At 45.7% G+C, this 19,732-nt stretch overlaps 1 protein-coding gene across 18 annotated transcripts in view; it reads left to right on the top strand.

The window, feature by feature from the left end:
* CACNA1G (calcium voltage-gated channel subunit alpha1 G) overlaps positions 1-19,732 on the top strand; it is a 150,799-nt gene that overhangs the window by 110,972 nt on the left and 20,095 nt on the right. For 11 of the 18 annotated variants that reach the window (XR_008238190.1, XR_008238188.1, XM_052807431.1 and 8 more), the window contains 8 exons: positions 1,818-1,944; positions 5,255-5,380; positions 5,995-6,084; positions 6,668-6,881; positions 9,358-9,408; positions 15,243-15,394; positions 17,800-17,909; positions 18,972-19,105. Coding sequence is in view for 16 of the 18 variants with exons in the window: in XM_052807431.1 (XP_052663391.1) it covers positions 1,818-1,944; positions 5,255-5,380; positions 5,995-6,084; positions 6,668-6,881; positions 9,358-9,408; positions 15,243-15,394; positions 17,800-17,909; positions 18,972-19,105 (1,004 nt within the window). In the remaining 2 variants the exon portion in view is untranslated. The remainder of the gene's footprint in view (positions 1-1,817; positions 1,945-5,254; positions 5,381-5,994; positions 6,085-6,667; positions 6,882-9,357; positions 9,409-15,242; positions 15,395-17,799; positions 17,910-18,971; positions 19,106-19,732) is intronic. The other 7 variants (XM_052807438.1, XM_052807443.1, XM_052807433.1 and 4 more) reach the window with 3 other exon arrangements.

Raw genomic sequence — 19,732 nt, 5'->3', positions numbered from 1 at the left:
GCTCTGGGTCAGGAGAGGGTTGGTGCAGGCTTGGCTGAGGTCCCAGCTAAGGCCATGCGTGTCAGGCATGTGGATGTGTCCATGGGGACCTCTGCCGGGAGCACCATGCCCGGGAGGGGGAGAGAGGAGGAGAACTTGGATCCTCTCCAGGCAAAAAAACTCCAACTGCGCTTCAGGTGGTGCAGCCAGACTTGGGGCAAAACGGGAGAGATGGTGAGAAAACTCCCATGGCAAAAGAGAGAACCAGGGGGAAACAAGAAGGTGGGGAACTTTGTGGCACTTCTGAGTGCCAAGAGTTCAAAGGAGTCACCAGCCAGTACGCAGAAGCACACAGGCGCTTCCCTCCCTCTGACTTAAACAGCAGACAGCTATTTCTGCCTTGGGAAAGCACAGTTTCTATGGCATCAGTACAAATTGATTTACAGCGCTGGTGAAATGCTTAATTCCAGTTGACATCAAGAGGAGGGAGGCATGCAACCTCTTCAGATGCCTTTCTCGGTCCCCCAGCTCTCCACCTTCAAGTCTGTGAGCCCGAATACCTTGCTCATCTTGCCTGGCATGGTGAGATGGCTTCTCTAAATCACACAAGCCTTGTCCTTTCATTGTAGCGTGTCCTTGAGAGTATAGTAGTATAGTACAGTTTCTCCTTTTTTTTTTTTTTTTTAACCTGCTTCCATCATGATGTCCACGTTATTCTTCCCCAACCTTCCCATACGATCTAATCCTCTGTTACGAAATTCTGTGCGGTACCAGTGAGAGAGGATCTACAGAAATAAGGTTAGATGCCTGTGGTCCTGCTGGTGAAGTTTCACCTGGAGGACACGACTGGTTCAGTAGCTGAGGTTGTACAGTGGGTATAAAGCGGACACTGTGATGGTGCTGAGGGGTAGCTCTGGTCTCTGTACGTAGCAGCACTATAAGGACACATACAGGGCTTTTCTTACGATGAAGACGTTGAAACACTGGAAGGGGTTGCCCAGAGAGGTGGTATATGCGCCATCCCTGGGAACATTCAAGGTCAGACTGGATGGGGCTCTGAGCAACCTGATCTAGTTGAAGATGTCCCTGCTCATTGCAGGGGGGTTGGACTAGATGACCTTTAAAGGTCTCTTCTAATCCAAACCATTCTATGATTCTATAATCACTACAGATATGCAGGCAGCTGTGTAAGAGTGGCTGCTCCATTTCACAGACTGAGACAGGGAAATCAAGAGCCTTGCCTAAATCTACACAGGAATGGCCACTGGGAGGCCCTCTCTTTGCAGTCCTGGACAGGCTACAGGCATAAAGGTGTGTGTTTGTGGATGGCTCAAACCAAGAGGCTGGATTCCATGGAAGGTGTGGTCAAGGCTGGAAACCTAGAGAGCTTTTTGGACTGAATGATAGGAAAAGGAAAATGCCAAGGCTTGACTGTATTCTAGTGAATGGTAAATAGAAGATGCTGATCAGCAAATGGATCAAGAATAGGTAGTAAGTTAGATTAAAACTGTCATTCCAAGTTTGAAAAATATGGGACTAGCCTATATAGCTTCCTTTCCTAGGTCCTTCTCTAGTGACTTTTCTGGCCTAGCTCCTCATATGTGGTCTCCTCCTTTTTTGCAAAGCTGCATGTGTAGGCAGAGAGCCCTTTCCCTCAAACACCTCTATAATCTCACAGGTCAGTCTTCCAGAACTACTTCTTCCACCATGATTTTTGAGTTATTTGCCATTCTAAAAAATTCCCTCATGCTGTTTTCTCCACATCTTCTACCTTGATAGGAGGCAGAACTGGGCAAGAACAGGACTAACATAGCTTTTGTGCTTACTTGCCCCCATAGAGTCATTAGTCGAGCCCAAGGACTGAAGCTGGTGGTGGAGACTCTCATGTCTTCCCTGAAGCCCATTGGGAACATCGTGGTCATCTGCTGTGCCTTCTTCATAATCTTTGGGATCCTGGGAGTTCAGGTGAGTCCCCTGTAAGCCTCAGCACCTAACCCAAAAGCATAACGAGCTCCAGATGGCCCCACATCTGCGTATCTGTACCAATGGGCACACTATAAGCCTTTCTGAAACCGAACCAATGGGCTCTTTGGCCTTCTTGGGGAATGCTCCTTGCTCCTAGCGAGGAGGAAGCAGATTCCCATTATTGGTCTCAGTAACAATTACAACCTAACAACAGTGGCCCAGCAACACGCGTCCCTAGCCGTAGCTGGAGGAGCAATGGTTAGAACCAGTTAGTGGGGTTGGTTTTGCCCCTCTCCAGTTCCATCGAGGTCCTGCGCCCAGCTCTAGAAATGTGTGTTGGTTTTGAATCCATAACTTTGCCATTGTTAACAGCCTGACCATGACTCAGACCCAAGGGCTTATGCAGCTCTTGGTCCCCACCCCAGCAGCACAGTGTGGCCTTTCTAGTGCTCACAAGACATGTTTATTCCTGACTTCCAAGTCTTGGCTATGTGTCATTTGACATGTTGAACTTTCTTGAAGCTTCCCTATTGCATGCAGTGATACAAAAGCCAACATGATGACCCCCTCAAAGGCACAGAATGGGTTTTATTCATCCTTTCCCCACCACAAGGACTTCTGCTCTGCTTGCATTGGGACGTGAATCAAGATATGTCTCCACTTTCTTCCCGTGGCCACACCACAGATGGGTCAGGCCTGAGGCATGACATGTACCACCAGAAAAACTCTGCTCAGGGAAACTGTTAAATCCCATTCCTGTTCCATCTGGGAGATAACATAGCGACATCACCCCTCCACCTTTCTTCTAGGCATAAACGAATGGGGAAACAGAAACTCTCAAAGCTGAAATTGTTGGTTTGTAAACTCCAGAGAGACCTTGACCTGGAGATTTGTTCAGATTGTGACAGTATGTATAACTGAAAGCTTGCAGAAATAGAGATTTCTGAGTCTGCTTCCTGCCAGCTCTGCTGCAATATCCTCAGTCTCAGGAGTGCAGGAACCTGGGGGAAAGTGGCAGAGTTTCCAATGCAATTGGTATCTCATTACCTGGGAAGAAGAGATTGTTTCATATAAATATTCTGACATAACACTTATTCCTTTCTGAAGTTTATCTGATCTGTCACAGCCAGCTTTGGAAAGCAGCTCTCTCTGGCTTTGTTTTGGAAAGGTGTCTTATGTAATATTTTATACTAATATACTGTTTAAATAATAAATACAGCATTGAAAATAAACAGAGAAGAAAATCATGCCATCCATAACCACCTCAGCAGCTAGATTGGCTTAGCATTACAGTACAACAACATCCATCCATTACACTAAACAGATTCATAAAACTAAGCACATCCCATAAAACAATATAAAACCTGGACACAGGAGAATTTATGCCAAACAACAAAACTTGCAGTATGCTCTTTGAATTTCCTCCCTGCTAATTGTGATTGCTTTCCCTAGTGACTTGCAGTTTTACATTAAATTGTCGTGACTATTGATGTGCTTAAGTGGTAGATACAAGCAAGACTGATCCTGTATTCAGGATGCAAAATTCTCGGTTAATATTTATGTCTAATTAGGTGTAAGATGAGGGCTATAGCTATTTTCTATAAAAAGATGATCTCTCAAAGTTACAGTTGGTTTTCCCAAGTAAATATAAGCTGGGGATCAAAGTAGAGGTTTTTAATGCTATTAAAATCCAGATGTCCACGTTTCTAATGGTGTTTCCTCTTAGCAAGACTGTTTTTGTTGTAGAGCTTGCCCACATGTGAATAGTCGTTGATAAGACACAAGAAATAGATAGATAAAACAAGTACAGTAGGAAACACTGGGTCTTCCACTTTTGGAAGCGCTAAAATCTGAAGCACTGACAGGGATCAGCATTTTTGCAAATTGGTCTTTGTATTTCCAAACCCCGTTAGTAGCTATGTTACTGCTCCCATCTGAGTGGCATTACAGTCCAGCTCCTGCAGAATTTACGTTTATAGACAATATATTAAAAACAGTTGTTTACCTTCCTGCTTAATTAAAACTTTTCTCTGTGAAGGCTATATCTCCCCAGTCTGCCTTACCCACGGATAGTGTTTCTCCATGGAAAGATCAGGGAATACTTCTCTTCTTGCATCCAGAAGTTTTATGACTGCGTTGAGTGTGGATTAATTTCGCATGCCTAGAGAACATCCTTCTGCTGTTGATTTCTGAAGGAAACCCATGGAGTAATGCATGGGTTTATCTTGTTTGCTAGTATTTCTACTGATATTTGTCTAGAACAACAGATCAAAACCTGTCAGCATCTTTTCTCTGTATACCCAGGCGGTGGTTTAAGGAGCCTGCGGAGCAGGCTGCCATTTCCCCCCAAAACAGTATGTCAATAGCTTCTGTCAGCAAATAAAACCAGATTTGTTGGAAGTCTCCTGGGCTTTGATACCATCCATCCTGCTAGCATCAATCACCCTGTCTGAAGCGGTAATCATCCCCTGCCACTCTGCTCTGTGCGCAGGAAGCACCAGGTCTAGAATTAAGCATGTGGAAGCTCGTGTTCCTTGTGTAGGTGTAAATCAAGAGCTGACTCCCCAGGAGTTGTGTCTCTCCTGGCTTACACCAAAGGAAATAAGCTCAGGATCAGGTACCCAGCACCAGCCGGGCTTGGCTCCTTAAGCTCTGCACGAGGAATATTTTTAGAGACCCCTGCACAGACTGCAGAGCCTAGTGATGGCTGGAGAACAGCATTCGGGACCAGAGACCAGAGCTGGACTGACAGCAGTCTTGATTCAGCAAGAGCCCGACGTCACTCTCAGCAGCTCGGCTCCTCTCTGACGTGTCCCCCTGTGACCTGTAAGAGCAGAGCTTAGTCCATTGCTGTGCTTCTTCAGTGCCACTTTTCTCTGCTGACAGAGGGCCCCTGTTACTCTTAATTTGTCGGTGACTCTTGAAACCAGCATCATTAACTGGGCTGAGAGTCGCCAGAGACATTCCACGTGTGGTGAGAAGCCATTAGCTGGTCGGGGCTATTAGTTGGGGCTACACTTGAGCTGGCGACCCAGAAGCAAAGGCCTTTAGGCCAGTCTCAGATCACTGAACCAGACAACCTAATGCACGAGGTGGGCGTCCTAAACGATGTGAAATCACGCGTTTGCTCATTAGGTGCATATTATACAGGCTGCTCGCGCTTAATAACCTGCATGAATGAGGCCATTTCCCTTAACTTCTCTGGTCGGCGTGGGCTGTGCAGAGTACCCCAGGAGAAATGCCCATCATCTGCAGAGAAATCCTGCAGGCTGAACCCTTACAGTTCCTCTCTTCTTTGCGTGTTTTGCAGCTTTTCAAAGGCAAGTTTTTTGTCTGCCAGGGGGAGGACACCAGAAACATCACAAATAAATCGGATTGTACAGAAGCAAGCTACAAATGGGTCCGGCACAAGTATAATTTTGATAATCTCGGCCAGGTATTAATAGAATGGTAATCTGCTTCTTTGCTCCTTTACCTCCTTGACTTAAAACCTGTGCATTATTATCCCATGGGATTTTCTTACAGGGCACACTACCAGTCGCAGTAAATATTCAGTTCACATACGCAGCATTCTGTCTCTGTAAATCCCAAAGGTAGTGTTTCCAAGCAGGCATACACTTCTTTTCGGTACAGAACAAGCACATGTGGCTTCGTGGAGTACTTAATTGCTTCACTGCTACATAACAAACCAAATATATCTTGCAGAAGGGCTTGTCTAATAGAGCCGGACACTTTCAACCACCTCTGCAACACAGCCCTATTTTAGCAGCATGGTAAGGACTAATTAGTCAGGAGCAGCAGAGACCTGGAGGGTGGAAATGAAGCTGCTTTTGTCTTCGGCTTTGTGGTTTTCAAATTAGCACTCATTGCTGAACCAGGCGCTGGCATTGATAGGGTTTTGCTGCCAGGAGAAACCTTGGGCATCGAAGTATCCCATTATCAGACAGGTAATGATGATCCTCAGACAGGAAAGGGCAAAGAGGAGTAAAATGTTAGAAGGAAAAGAGCTTTAGTGCAACTATGTCTAACTTTTTTTCCATGTATTTCTAGGCCCTGATGTCTCTCTTTGTTCTGGCCTCCAAGGACGGGTGGGTGGATATCATGTACGACGGCTTAGATGCTGTGGGAGTTGACCAGCAGGTACGTGCTCTAGCAGAGCTGTAAGAAATGAGTTGTCAAAGGTCACACATTTTGGCTCTTGTTTTGCAAAGTACTGTTGGCTTCCACAGTCAAATGGGGTTATGGGGCTAGGATTGATGGAGGCGTTTAATCCAAGTCCTGGGGCGTGACGAGGAGTCCAGTGAAAAGTCTGGATTCGGACCTAGCCTTTTCCCTACAGATTTTGCAACACGGCTGGTGTAACTAGCATTAGGAGAACCGCACCTATTGAAGAATGGTTTGACTTTTTCAGCAATTTGGACATTTCAGGAGGAAAAAAGTGCTTTGTGTAGGTACGGGTTTTCAGTGAGGGACTTACAATAGCTGCAGAGGATGCTACTGTCCTGCTGTTGGCAGAACAGAGGTGGTTCTTCTGTCCTCAACATGCTTTGTGTTTTGGGAGCATTCGGTTAAAATATCTCAGAGGGCTCTACTTTTCAGGAAGAGCCGAGCGCACTGAGCTGCCTCGAAGGGGCACCCATGGGTTTTGTGGATGGGGCAGCTGCATCAGTTTGCTCCCATTTTTTTGAGGTTCAGTTGACATTTGCCTTCCTCCATTTCACAGCCAGTCATGAACTACAACCCGTGGATGCTCCTTTACTTCATCTCCTTCCTGCTGATCGTGGCCTTCTTCGTCCTCAACATGTTCGTGGGGGTAGTGGTGGAGAATTTCCACAAGTGTCGGCAGCACCAGGAGGAGGAAGAAGCCAAGAGGCGGGAGGAGAAGAGGCTTCGCCGGCTGGAGAAAAAGAGAAGGAGTAAGGAGAAACAGATGGCTGGTCGGTAGTCTTTCCACATCTTTCTGAGTCCTGCTTGACCTTCCACACGACCCCTCCTACCTCCCCTCCCTGCCTCGCGTCTGGTGATCATTCTTCTCCCCAAAGCATGTCCAGCTATAAAATTTGCATGAAGGAAATAGTGTTGTTTTAGGCTGAGCAAGAAGCCATGGAAGCCTTTTTAATGGCTGCATGATTTGCAATGACCTTTCCGTTGGAGGTTATTTAAATTAAAATATAATAATAATCAGACCTGGAGCTTCTTGGATAGCAGAGCTCAGTGTTACACAAATAGTGACAACTGCAAAGATCAGCAGTGCCGGATGGCATCATAAATCTTCTGAGTCATGAGCACTGTTGCCGATAACTGGATTCACTATTTGGCTTATTACAGCCTTGTAATGCCACAGTGATGTTACCTGTCCCATTTATCACGCAGGTTTATTTATTGGCACAGTAGCACCACTGCTATTCAAGAGTGTAATAAAATAATGGAGCCATCTCATTCTAGTAATGCTTAAAAACTCCTTAGAGAAACATATCAATGCATTTGCTTGAGAAATACAGATTAGAAAAAAAAAAAGCAGTTGAGGAGAGTAGCTAACCAGACAAAATAGCACTGATGCAAATTGAACCAAACTCCAAACTGGATGTGCAAGCTTGCAGCCCTGCCTAGAGAAGGCTTTACAGATGAAAGGAGGCTAGACCTCCCCTGCTCTGCCAAAAGTCTCCAACCTGACATTTGTCTTTTAGTCTTTTTTTCTTTTAATTTGGTTGAATAAGTAAGAAATATGTCAGCCAGAGGCCACAGGTCGGAGGTACTCTTCTTCTCGCATGCTCTCTCTTCTGACTGAACTTTCTCCGTTGCCCTTCGTGTCCATGGCCTCACGCTTTCCCTCCCTGGTCAGTCCGCCTGCTGCTCTCTCTGTGTCCCCTTTCACATGTCTTCTCTACCTTTGACAGACTTCAGTACTGTTTAAGAGGCTGTCTGATCAGGCGCTTGTTCCGAAAGCTGGTAATATTAAGTCTGTTTTACTTTTTTTAATGGTCTAAGAGGTATTTAATAGCTGTGACAGGCTTCATCGTGCAACCACGTACCACAACCGTGTCTCAGCCTCTCTCAGTTCAGCACTTACCCAGCACTTTCCTTTGGTCACATCTTTAAGCCCCGTGAGCTTCACAGGTTTTGTAACCAATAGGATGTATCACACCAGCCTCTGGACATCAACCTTTCGTTTATGCCAAGAGCCTGGCTTTCTCAATGGTCAGTGGAAAGATGGAGGCTTCCCTCAAGAGCAGTGGAGGACACGTTAGACTATTCTCAGTTAAGCGGGATACAGATGAAAAGATTTTTTTTGTTTGGTTTTTCACACTAAGGAAATGCCTAGAAAGCTCTTTTGGTCAGTCCAAGTTCCCAAACACAGTTTCAGGCTGATGAGTTAGAAAATGTTTTTAAAGGCTGGATAGAAAGATCCCTATTTAAAGTTGCAGGTTTGGAAAGCAGACATTTCTGTAGAAGAAAAATAGATGTTTAGTTATTATTAATGACCTTATTTATAATGCTAGAGGAACTAGATGAAGAAAAGACGTAAGTCTGGGCAATTTCCCAGCGGGAAGGAATCGCAAACCATCCTTGGAGATGTAGTTATTCATTCAGTCCTATGAAATGCCTAATTAAAGAGGCAATAAACAGCTATTTTACTGAGGATCAAATATTGCTGAGTATTCAATCGCCATAAAAACCTTTCAAGAGCAAAGTATGAAGCCCTCCAAATCGCTTCAGAATAGTTTTCCCAATTTGCGTTCAGTGAAACGTTGGTTTTAATTGACCGTGTCCAGCTTTGCCCTCGGAGGCAACAGATGTCGTTGCTTAGCTTCATTCTGCATGGTGGGAACTTGCAGATGATACCAAAGCTAGGGCTTTGATTATGCCAAGCAACTGCATGGGGGTTCCTTTCAGCTGGGCTTCCTGAGCATCCCCAGATGCCCAAACCAACCTATGGATGTCAGACGTGGACAGATGTAGACATCTAACTGGCTGCACAGTCATTTCTGATTGTAGACTCTTCAAATGCATTTACCCAATCGGGCATCTGAAAACCAGAGAAGCATGTGAGATCCCAGCTCTGCGAGATGTAGGTAGATGCAGGAGTGGTCACTGTAAGGTGCGCTGGCCCAGCAGGATTTGTACAATGTCTGTCCTTCAGAAATGTCGTCTTCATCATCGTCAAGCGAGGGGGTTCTCGGGGATCTCTTGGGCTTCCACCTGTGTACGTGGGAGAAGCACAAGAACCCTTCCTTTTTCACAATGAACCCGTGTACCTGAGCCCACCCTCCAAGAGGCACAAGGAGAGGATCCCGCAAGGAAACATCTCCAGTAGAGGCAATGGAGAGCCTGAGAGCCACAGGGACCTCTGAAGGGGAAGGGAATTCTTGCCGTGTGTCCTGCCGGGTGATTAATGCCGTTTCGTTCTTTTAGATCTAATGCTGGATGATGTATTAATGGAGAGCTCAGCCAGTGCAGTGCAAGGTACTGGGAAGTCGGCACGTCTCGTCCCACTTGAATGACAGTGCTGTGTCACTAACGGCTGGCCACCGCTGCTGTGAGGCATCCCACTAAACCGTGTGTGTGGTGCAAAGCTCGTTTGCTTACTTCATGGCACACGCATATCATTCTGAACTGCAGGTCTGCAGACCTGGCTCAGGACTGACACTTGCAAACCCTTAATTTACCCCTTGATCATGTTATGTTCTTCAGTATTATTTTTTTCTGGTTTTCATTAAGACACTGTCAGACTTTTCATGGCTTTTTTTTTTTTCTCCTTTTTTTTTGGTTTTTGTTTTTTTCTTAGAGAATAATGACTGGACTGTGAAATGGGTCCTTTATTGTTTACTCTAGCTTTCTAACCACTAACTTAGGAGTCTCTGAATAATTTGCAGGAGTGTCTCTGGAAGGCAGGCAGTCTCACTTCGGGAGGTTATTTCATTATTTCTCCAGCCCTTGCTCATTGCTCCACAAAGGCTGTGCTTCAGGGAAGCACAGTATTTTTTCAGCAAGGTAAAATTCAGTATAGTGCAAAGCCTCAGTGCTTTAATAGAGAGATCAACCGCACACCGACCCTCAGCGTGGACATGGGGTTTAGCCGTTGTGCTGCCCAGCTTGTAAATTCTTCGTATTGATTGAGAGTCGCTCGATCCATGAGGCATCTTGCGAATTAAAAGAAATAAAGATGTCACCTCAAAGCCTTTCCAGGTCCTGGTGGGGACAGAGCAGCTGAACTGAACGCTGCTGGGGGTTTGACCTGGCCACCCCAACCAGGGCTCACTCACGTCTCCCTTTCCCGTCCCCCCTCGCCAGGACGATGCTCAGGGCTGCAAATGTGTCCCTTGCTCTTTTTATTTTTAGGAGAAGCTTTGATCTGGCAAGCATTTTGTTTAATTCATAACTTAAGAATGTTAGCCTGAATAATTAAAGAGGTGCCAACATAGAAACAAATATAGCTGTAATTTTTGACAAAAATAATATGCTAGGAATATTGTGCCATTAAAACTCTCACCTGTGAACAAGCTCCCACCGCTTGAGATGGGAGCAGGGCTCCATCCATCTCTCTCATATTGCAGGGAGTTTTGATTAAATAAAAATTGCAAGGTGAGGGCTTTCGGCTTTCACTGCAGAGGATAACTCAGGGAGACCAAGGTTCCTACCTTCTATTTCTAAGGCCTTGTTGGAAGTTATCACAACATGCTTTAATAAATCCTGAATCTCCTTCCCGTTGCCATTCCTGGTATTTTTATTTCTTTGCCTTCGTTCTTGCTCTTCTTGGTAGGCCTCCTGTCTTCTCCTGCGAAACGAGGACAGCACGAGGGGGGTGGTGTCACTGGGTTTGGGGGTGTGATTATTTTTTCTTCTTTTTATTTGGTTGTGATTCCTCTCCTGGTCCTACAGAGCTACATCAAGGCTGGTTTATTTTATTTTATTTTTAGGGCACTGAACTCATTCCAAACCCCTCCGTTATCCCGCGCAGGCTCAGAAAGACTCTTAGTTTGCCTTTTAAAAGTGTGCGATTGTCACGTCTGTGCTTTGTGTTTTCTTTTGTTGTCTTTTCTTTGAATCCAGCGGTAGTGAATGTGCCACGCTGCTCTTCAGGCACCAGCGTGAGGGAATAGAAGGATTTTCTTTCTGAATGTGGCTGTGGGGGATATGAGGGAATCAGTCCTGGGTGCTGTAGATGAACTTCCTGTGGTTCAAGGAGAAATCTGGAGTTGTGACCCCAAAACTTCCACACATCTCTGCACTTACAGAGGGCTTCTTTTCTCTTTCTGTGAAGATAAGATGGAGTATTGTGTGTGTGTGCTGCTGCCTGGTGCTTACTGAGATATTGTAATTTTATTTTTTCTTTTTTTTTTTTTTTTTTTTGAGTCTACATTCTATCATAACTGGAATCTTCTCAGTGGAAATAATTTATCATTTTCCATTTTGCTTTTTTTTTTTAATAAATCCATTCAGTACAATAAAAGCCAAGTAAAACGCTGTGTTTAAATAAAAAAAGTTCCTTCAGTGCAAACTATTTTTTAACCTAATAATATTCTTGAAACAGTTTGTAAATCCAGCTGCGTCATGGGCTCATTGCTCACTGGTTTGCCGCTGTCCTCCAGATACACTCAGACCTGCAAAGTAGTTAATTCCCTTATTATAGGAGAAGGAAGAAACTGGAGGAGACAGTAATGGAATTGTCCCACTCTCATGAATTCCAATTTCCCATGCCCACGCATCTCCGGCTTGAAAGCCACCTCAGGGAAAGTGGCAATTTCTGTCTTGACAGGCTATATTTGGAGGCAGCCACTATTTGGAGATATTTCGGAGCTGCATGCCCAGCCCGATTCCCCCCAAGAAAATGCAGTTAATGGGAAGAGAGTGGCCCCGGCCCCATCTCCTGAGCCCTGGGACTGTCTGGGAGCTGGCGGTGGCACTGCCTGGCAGAAAACGGGGCTGCCCCCAGTGCTGCTTCGCTGGGCACTGGTGCCATTCCGCAGGTCACGTCCTGGAGCTGTCAGATGAACAGCAACGCCGGGCTTAATGCCCAAACCTGGGCTGTGATCACCGAACCCGAAGGGCACCTGGCCTGGGAGAAGTTAGAGTGGGATTAGGAATGGGAAATGTTTATCCTGCAACAGCAAGGGTCATAGCCTTTCCAAATGGGCAGGAGAGGACGGCGATGAGTTTGGGTACCCCAAACCCCAGGACACAGGCTGGGGCTGCCGTGCCCTGCCTCCCAGCCCTCGTCAAGGGGATCAATTATAATCCTACAGGACGATGCCAAGAGGAGTACAGAATGTCTGCTTGGGAAACAACTTGAGCTGAGAGCCCATAAAAATGATAAGCTCAGGCACCCACTCCCCTGGCCGGCGTGGTCCGCTTTGACCACCATGGCCCAGGATGAACAGGCAGGTGGGATTCTCCCAAACCAGCTCTCAACCAGCTGCAAAATCTCCTTCCTATCTGGGTTAGGAGGAGATTGCTTGGGATCCACTGTCCGAGCTGATTTTCTCCTGTGTAATGATATCTAAACGTGAGCCACTTCTCCCTCTCTCCTGGCCTCCAGCCACGGTGAAGCAGCTTGGTTTACACCCTGTTCACCAGCCTGATGTCTCGTAGTGGGCTTTTGCTGTATTTCCCCACCTTCTTGCATTTTCATGCTGCCAATTCTTCTTTTGTTCATTTGCTCTCCTCCTCTTTTCTTTAACGCCATGTGTGCCGGGAAGCCAAGTTAACCTTTCCAGTAATAACCGAGACTAACCCAGAGCTCTTGTTGTTCTTGACACAGTGTATTGTAACAGTACAGTAATGTGGTGTTGTGTTAGTTGTGAAGTTCACCACCTGGAGTTTAACAGATGTCTGTATTTCCCAAGATGTTGGTATTGTTTAGATCTTTACTGCAATAATTAGAAATGATACTGTGTGATAGGGGGCATGGGCTTTGCACCTGGATTATTATACATGAGCGATACCCAAATTCTCTACAGAACTGCACAGGTCGGGTTAAATAAATGGTATTTATAAAACAGTGAGAAAATGGTTTATCTGTTCAGAAAGTTCCCTGCCCACCTAGACACAGTAGGTATTTATCTATAGTCCTCAGACAGCATGCTAGCTTGTGTGTGGTTCATCTCGCGGTACTATCTGTATTGCACTAATACGCATGGCCGGCATGCGGAGACCGGTGAAGCGCGCGGTGGCATGGTTCATAAACAGGGTTGACAAATCCCCTCTTAACAAAGTTAACGGGGAAGGATGAAACATTTACTAATGGTAATTTTCTAAGGCTGCAAGGGCATCTGCGAGAGCAGCATCCAGAGATGTTTGGCTGTGGAAACCTGGGGGCATGTGCTGGGAAAGGTGAAAAGGAGCTTTGGGGTTTGGGAGAGGGGGGTGTGAAGGGCGAGAAGCCTTTGCAGATATATGAACAATTAGCAACCCTGCTTATAAGGTCATGAACGGTCTAATCCAGGTGCAGGAGCCCTGCACAGGAGATATTTTACAACCTCTCTCTAAATCCTCTCTCTGTTCTAACGGCGTCGGTGCTATTCTGTAGGATTTGGAATTACCCGTCAATCAAAGCTAAGAAAAAATTTGAATTCCAGTGTAATTATTCATAAGTAAATCCATTGCAAGAAAAGGCAGAAACATTGACGTTTTTCTTTTTGAATGTGAATTATACATAAATGTAGAAGTGATCCAATTACGATGGTGTTTCTTTCTGAGATGATAAGTTGGTTCATAAAAATAGGTCCTATTCCTCACCTAATTGTATTCAAACATTTTAGTTAATTTGCTACTCATAATTTAGCATAATGTGATGGAGATATCTTGACTTTATGGAGATTTATGCAGATTTTGAGTTATCTGACAAAGTCTTAGGAGTGAGTCAGCAGCTACCAGTCTGCTTTTTTGTAAGCACTCAATAGGTTCAGCATGAAAATTCATTTCATAGACCTTTTCATCGATATTGTGCTTTAGCAGTCAGGTACAGATCACCTAAAGCACACTGAAGATCAGAAAGTGAATATTAATATTGCCTTTCATTTGATGACACTGAAGCAGAATTTTGGGCGTTCCAAACCCCTACAGAATAAAACTGCTGAGTGATTTGTCTCTCTGGTCCCTGGGCTGTAAGGGAAAGGTCTGTCTCTATGGAAAAAACAAAACTTCTCTGATTTTTCAGGATCCTGTTATGAAGTAGGGAGCACATGAAACCATTAAATCTATGGGTTTGATTGCAATGTTATTGGCTGTTGACAAGGTGAATTCTATTTCCAGGCAAAATTTAATCTTCTACAATTAGTTTTCCCCGAGAGCAACCCAAACCTGTGCTTCGTGGCTCCATTCTGCCCAACTTTTTGCTCGGAATAACGTATCAAACTGTACATTTGCTCAACAGCACTAAATATCAAGCCGTGTAATTCTTACAGCTCAATAATTTTCATAACCAGTTGATCATCTAATTATGAGAGTAATATTATACTCTGACATATGCAAGACAGTCCTTTCCACTTCAATCTGCATTATAATGCCTCCTTGAAAATTGTACTGAATTATATACTCAGCCTTGGCATTTCCTCATTAGAGATTAGGTGAGTAAATGAGTTTATCTCTAGGAACACTCTGGGTCTAAAGAGCATGTGTCATCCCTGAGGCAGCCGAACACGGGAATGAATTGAACAGTGAAATCTGTACTTTGATAATCTTGTCTAAATGGAGGATCGTTATTTTCTAATCGCTAAGGCTGACTGATCAGTTTTCCTCGGTACTTTTATGGACCATTTTTCAGGGCTCTGACAGCCAAAGTGTTGAATTTTGTTCTCTCTACAGTTTATTGCAAAGAACATAATATGTCTGAATTACTTCTTTTTCAAAGACCACCGCTAACTCAGTGGCCTGTATTTTTATGCCATTGTTAGTAAAATCTGTCCCCAACATCTGACCGTTAATTAGGTTTTCAGATACTTTGGGGACTTTTAAGGTCAGCAGAAACAAAAATTGTTGTTTTAATTTCAATTTCCCTACAGGGAAAACATTCTTTAGCAGCACAATAGTCCCAGCTCACCTTGTCCCTGATGCCATAAGGCTGAGTAGAGCGCATGTCCCACTGAAGATGTTTAATGGATATGAGATGACAGGAGCCCTGCTGTGTATTAAAAATGGTAACATGCCAGCAAGAACAAAGGAAATAAAAAAGACAGCATGTTGCTGTAATCGGTCTAAAATTTATCATCCTTGGAGTTGGAAAGTGAGGGTGCATTGACTGCAGAAAGACGCAGAGAAATGACTTGACGTGCCTCTCGCTCTCCTCCTCCCCGCTGCAGAAGCACAGTGTAAGCCCTACTATTCGGATTACTCCCGCTTCCGCCTCCTGATCCACCAGATGTGCACCAGCCACTACCTGGATTTGTTCATCACCGGAGTGATCGGCCTCAACGTGATCACCATGGCCATGGAGCACTACCAGCAGCCGAAGGTACTGGGACAGAGAGGGGGAAAAGCGGGGGGAGGACGTGCTCAGCCACGGTGGGATGTGCCGATGGGCAGAGTAAAGGCCAGTTTTGCTGTTGGACCTTGGGGCCCCCATTCACCATGCTCGACCTGTCCCTTTGCCCCGTGGAGTGTACCCATCCTCCAGCTGGCTTCCAGCTCAAACCGTGGCTTTCGGTACCTGGATCCCATTGCACCTCTTCCTTCTAGTTAAGTGCAAACGGACTGCTTTGAAAATGAGGATGGGAGCAGGTTGGTTTGGTTTGCTAGACGAGATCATCATTGAAATCTGCCATTTGACTTGGGTTTCCCACCAAAAAAAGGAGAAAAAAGGAAAAAGAATAGAAGAATTTGTGAAATGTTTCTTTTTGCAAAGTTTCTTTTAAATCCCCAGTGACCCACAGGGCCCAATTTTCACAAGCACTGGATTCCATCCTGGTCTTTAAAATACATTTTAATGTATTAGTGTGCTAAGTTCCTGGGTCTTTGTCATAGTCTGAAAATAAAAACAGCCTGTCCTGGGATGTCAAGTCTCTTGTGCATAAGAATGAAATGGAAATAGCTGCCTTTGCCATATAACTTGTACTTATTTTTATTAGCCACTTTCAGAATGAATAAATATAACACACAAAAGGAAGAAATATTCTTTAAGACTAGACAGGACTTGAATACTTAATGTAAAAAAACCCAAACAACTAAGGCAAACGAGGGGAAAAATATCCTGCAGCCTATCATAAAGAAGCCAAAAAGTAAAAGGGCACAAGCCCAATTTATTTTTTCTGTTCAGGTCACCTTTAAATACCCTGGAAGGTTCATTGCGTGATTCAGTCATTTGGTGATGAAAAAAGTTGTTGGCCAAGAAGCCTGTATTGGAATCGCTCTTACTGCAGTTGTTCTGCAGCTACATTTTCTCTTGTATTATAAAAATGTTGGGCAGGCTTTTGTTTTTAATTTTCTTTAGGAAAATAACATTTTGTCTCTAAGCCTCTGGTATGCGGCATCTGGGTAATAACTCCAAGCTTGGGTTGTGCTGAGATGACAGCGCAGTTAGAGCCATGCACGTGCTTGAGAGTCTTGCTGAATCAGGGCCCCAAAACCACTCTGGTCTGGGTGACTGATGGCTGGGATCCTGCAGATACTTAAAAGGCTAAATGTACCAGAGAGCTTTATATCCAAACTAACGATCGCTTGGTGTGTTGGTGCTGAAAGGGGTTGGTGGTGGGATACCCCGGGATGCCCTGTGGATGAGATCCCAGCCGGAGATGCTGCGGCTGCCCATAGAGAGGAGGGGCTGCGTGTGTGCATAGAGGTGGTTCGAGCAAAATCTGCTTTTGCCAAATAAATATGCTCATTTGCTGGCAGAGCCCAGGTCCCCTGCAGTATGGCAGGGAGGCTCGTTCAGAGCTTCCTTTGGCAGTTGGGCTTGTACTTCTCGGGCGGGTGAGGTGGTTTTCGTCCATGGATGCTCAAAGCTAAACTGTAGCGTGAAGGCAGAGTGCGTGGCTTAAACCCCTTTACTATGACTTCTCCCACCTGGGGATCAGCAAGTCTCGGTTTTGGTCTGAGAGCACTCTGTTGCCATTTCCCACGTTCCCTAACAGTGCCCTGGACACAGTAGTTACCACCCCGTTTGCCAGCAGGGAGAAATTCAATGCACACTACTTAAGAGGCCGTGCAGTATGCTGCTACCACAGTGCTCCTTCACGAGCAGGACTTTGGGGATGAAATCACCTCTAACGTGGCTAAATGCCTGACTGTGCAAGAGTTGTCCCAGCCGGGAGGCACCTGTGGTTAATGGCCAGGCTGTGACTTCTGCAGAGGGAAGGGTGGGCAGAGGAAAACCCGAGGCACTCGCTCCTGCTGGCGTGCCATCCCTCTCTCCTGCTCCTTGCCAAAAGCTCAAGGTGAGGGGTGAATGACAGGCTGTCACAAAGAAGCCATTTGGCCAGCTCTTGCACAGACCCAGCCAGCCCACAGCTCTTGCAGCAGTGCACAAACAAGCAAGTGAGATGAAATTCAGCTTTCTGCCGAAAGCACGAGGGGCTTTGTGCTGCTGACACCTGCAAATGCAGCAGCTCTTACCAGTCACCCAAGCGATCCCAGCTGAGGCTGTGTTACTGCCCTTGGGGTTTGAGTTGTGCCTTGGGTTTGTGTCAGCCCTTCCCGTGAATTATATCAGCTGGTTTGGGGCCAGGCAGAAATGCAGTCTGTGCACTCCCTGAAGTACTGGGACTTTTCCCTGGGACATTTATCATCGGAGAGAACCCACAGCTGGAGCCTTTTAGCTGTAGTTTGGAAATGAGTAACTGGTGAAAGAAGAGGAGGGCAGGTTTGCAGCAAAGCCCCTCAGCAGAGCTAGCTCCTAATCCCGGTCCTGTGTCCACATCCCAGGTCCTTGATGAAGCCCTGAAGATTTGCAATTACATCTTCACCGTTATCTTTGTCCTGGAGTCTGTTTTCAAGCTTATCGCCTTTGGGTTTCGTCGCTTCTTCCAAGACAGGTAAAAAAAGCTCCAACCTGACCGTGGGACCAGCAGCAGGTTTCCAGAGACAGCTGCGCAAATTCGGTGTCCTGGACCCCAATGCTTTTCCCGGTGATGTCAGTCTGACACGTGTGAACGCTTTTTGGTGTGACTGATTGAAACCTGGGTAGGTGGAGGCTTGGGGTGTGGGTTGGAGAAAGGATTGTGCATGCCAAGGAGTGTGATTGCACTGCTTTGGCCCTTGGGAGTGGACAAAATAGGAGCGAGTCTCACACTGAGCAGCCGGTTCTCTTCTCATACCAGTTGCATGTCCATATAATCAAGAGGACCTGGTAAAGTGACAAAATTTATGCTGAGTGAGAGAGAATCTGGTCCTGAGTGGAAATGAAAGAGAAAAGGGACCTCTTTTAATGCAGACGCAGAGCAGCAGATGAAATTGCTTCTTCCTCTAGATTTTCACTCTCTTACCTCGCAAGTACAGATTTTATGTCCTTGGTGAATCTTTCTCCTCCCATTTTTGTCTCCTTCAATGTCAATACCAAGAGCGCTGGCACTGAGCAGGATCTGACACGAGCCCTTCAGCAGCCGGGGGATAGTTCTTCCCCTCTGCCCACATTCCGGGTGTCCATGCTGGGATTATGCCTCTCTCCAACCTGGCACAAATCCTTGGGGTCTTTCCTTCACCGAGCGTGGCTTTTTGTTGCAAGGACTGGACACGGGGTCTGGTTCTTTCTAGGGCACATCTCACGCTGAGGTCCACGAGTGTCGTGTCTAGAAGTGGCCAGACAGATACCACAGTGGCTCCCCTGAGGTCTGCAGCCTCTGGGTAGAAAACTGCCCAGCTTTTGTTTCTGTTTCCCCTCAGTCAAGTATATCTTTGGAATTGGCTGATTTTCTAATGAGATGCATTAGTTATAGTGATTTCATAACATAACTGCTTTTGTGTAATACCCTCAGAAAAATGCTGCAGATTCATTTGAGTGCTAGAACCATTGAAATGACTGGAATTCGTGTGAAACGAGCTACCTCCCCTTGCCAGCTTCTTAGGCGATGTTAAACTTCATTTTGTGTTCTCTCCAGATGGAACCAATTAGATCTGGCAATTGTGCTGCTGTCTATCATGGGCATCACTTTGGAAGAGATCGAGGTGAACGCTTCGCTACCAATTAACCCCACTATTATCCGAATCATGAGGGTTCTCAGGATTGCTCGAGGTGAGACGAATAAAGCAGAATTGACTTGTGTTTGAGGTGCAAGGTCCCCTCCAGGAGAGAGTTAAGTGTTGGGAAATGGTTCTGGGGCACATCCCCATCACGATGTGCATAGTTCTGGCATCACCAGGCTGTAAACAAATAAAAGAACAATGGGGGAAAATAGTTGTGAGGAGCCAAAAAGCTGAGCCAACTGACCATGTGTTTCTACCTTAAGAGGACTTGAAGGCCGAGAGCTTAGAAATAAAGGAGAAATAGCTGTGGCTGTAACTCCCAGAGACGTACCTGGAAAAAATATGCCAGTCAAATCAAAGTCAACTCTAATGGGCATTAGAGAACACAAGCTCGAGTACGTTGGCTTGAAAAGACAAGCATCTAATAAATCTAATTTCCCGTGGGACTTTACATCTCACCACTTGGTGACAAAGCATGCCTCGTCACTCTGCATCCATCTGTCCGCTCAGACTTGTAACGACACGCACCCGAGTTGGGAAGTCAGCTTCTTCAGGGCCTGATTTTTCAGAACAGGGAGGTCTCAGGGCCAAATGACAAAGACGTAAAATGTCAGCGCTGGGGCCCTTAATAAAGTACTCCTAGGCCCTCCTGAAGGGCAATGTTGTGCTCTGAGGC

Source organism: Harpia harpyja, chromosome 14 (assembly GCF_026419915.1).
Source record: "Harpia harpyja isolate bHarHar1 chromosome 14, bHarHar1 primary haplotype, whole genome shotgun sequence".
In the NCBI taxonomy this organism is placed as follows: Eukaryota; Metazoa; Chordata; class Aves; order Accipitriformes; family Accipitridae; genus Harpia; species Harpia harpyja.
This window is presented reverse-complemented; position numbering and strand designations above follow the sequence as displayed.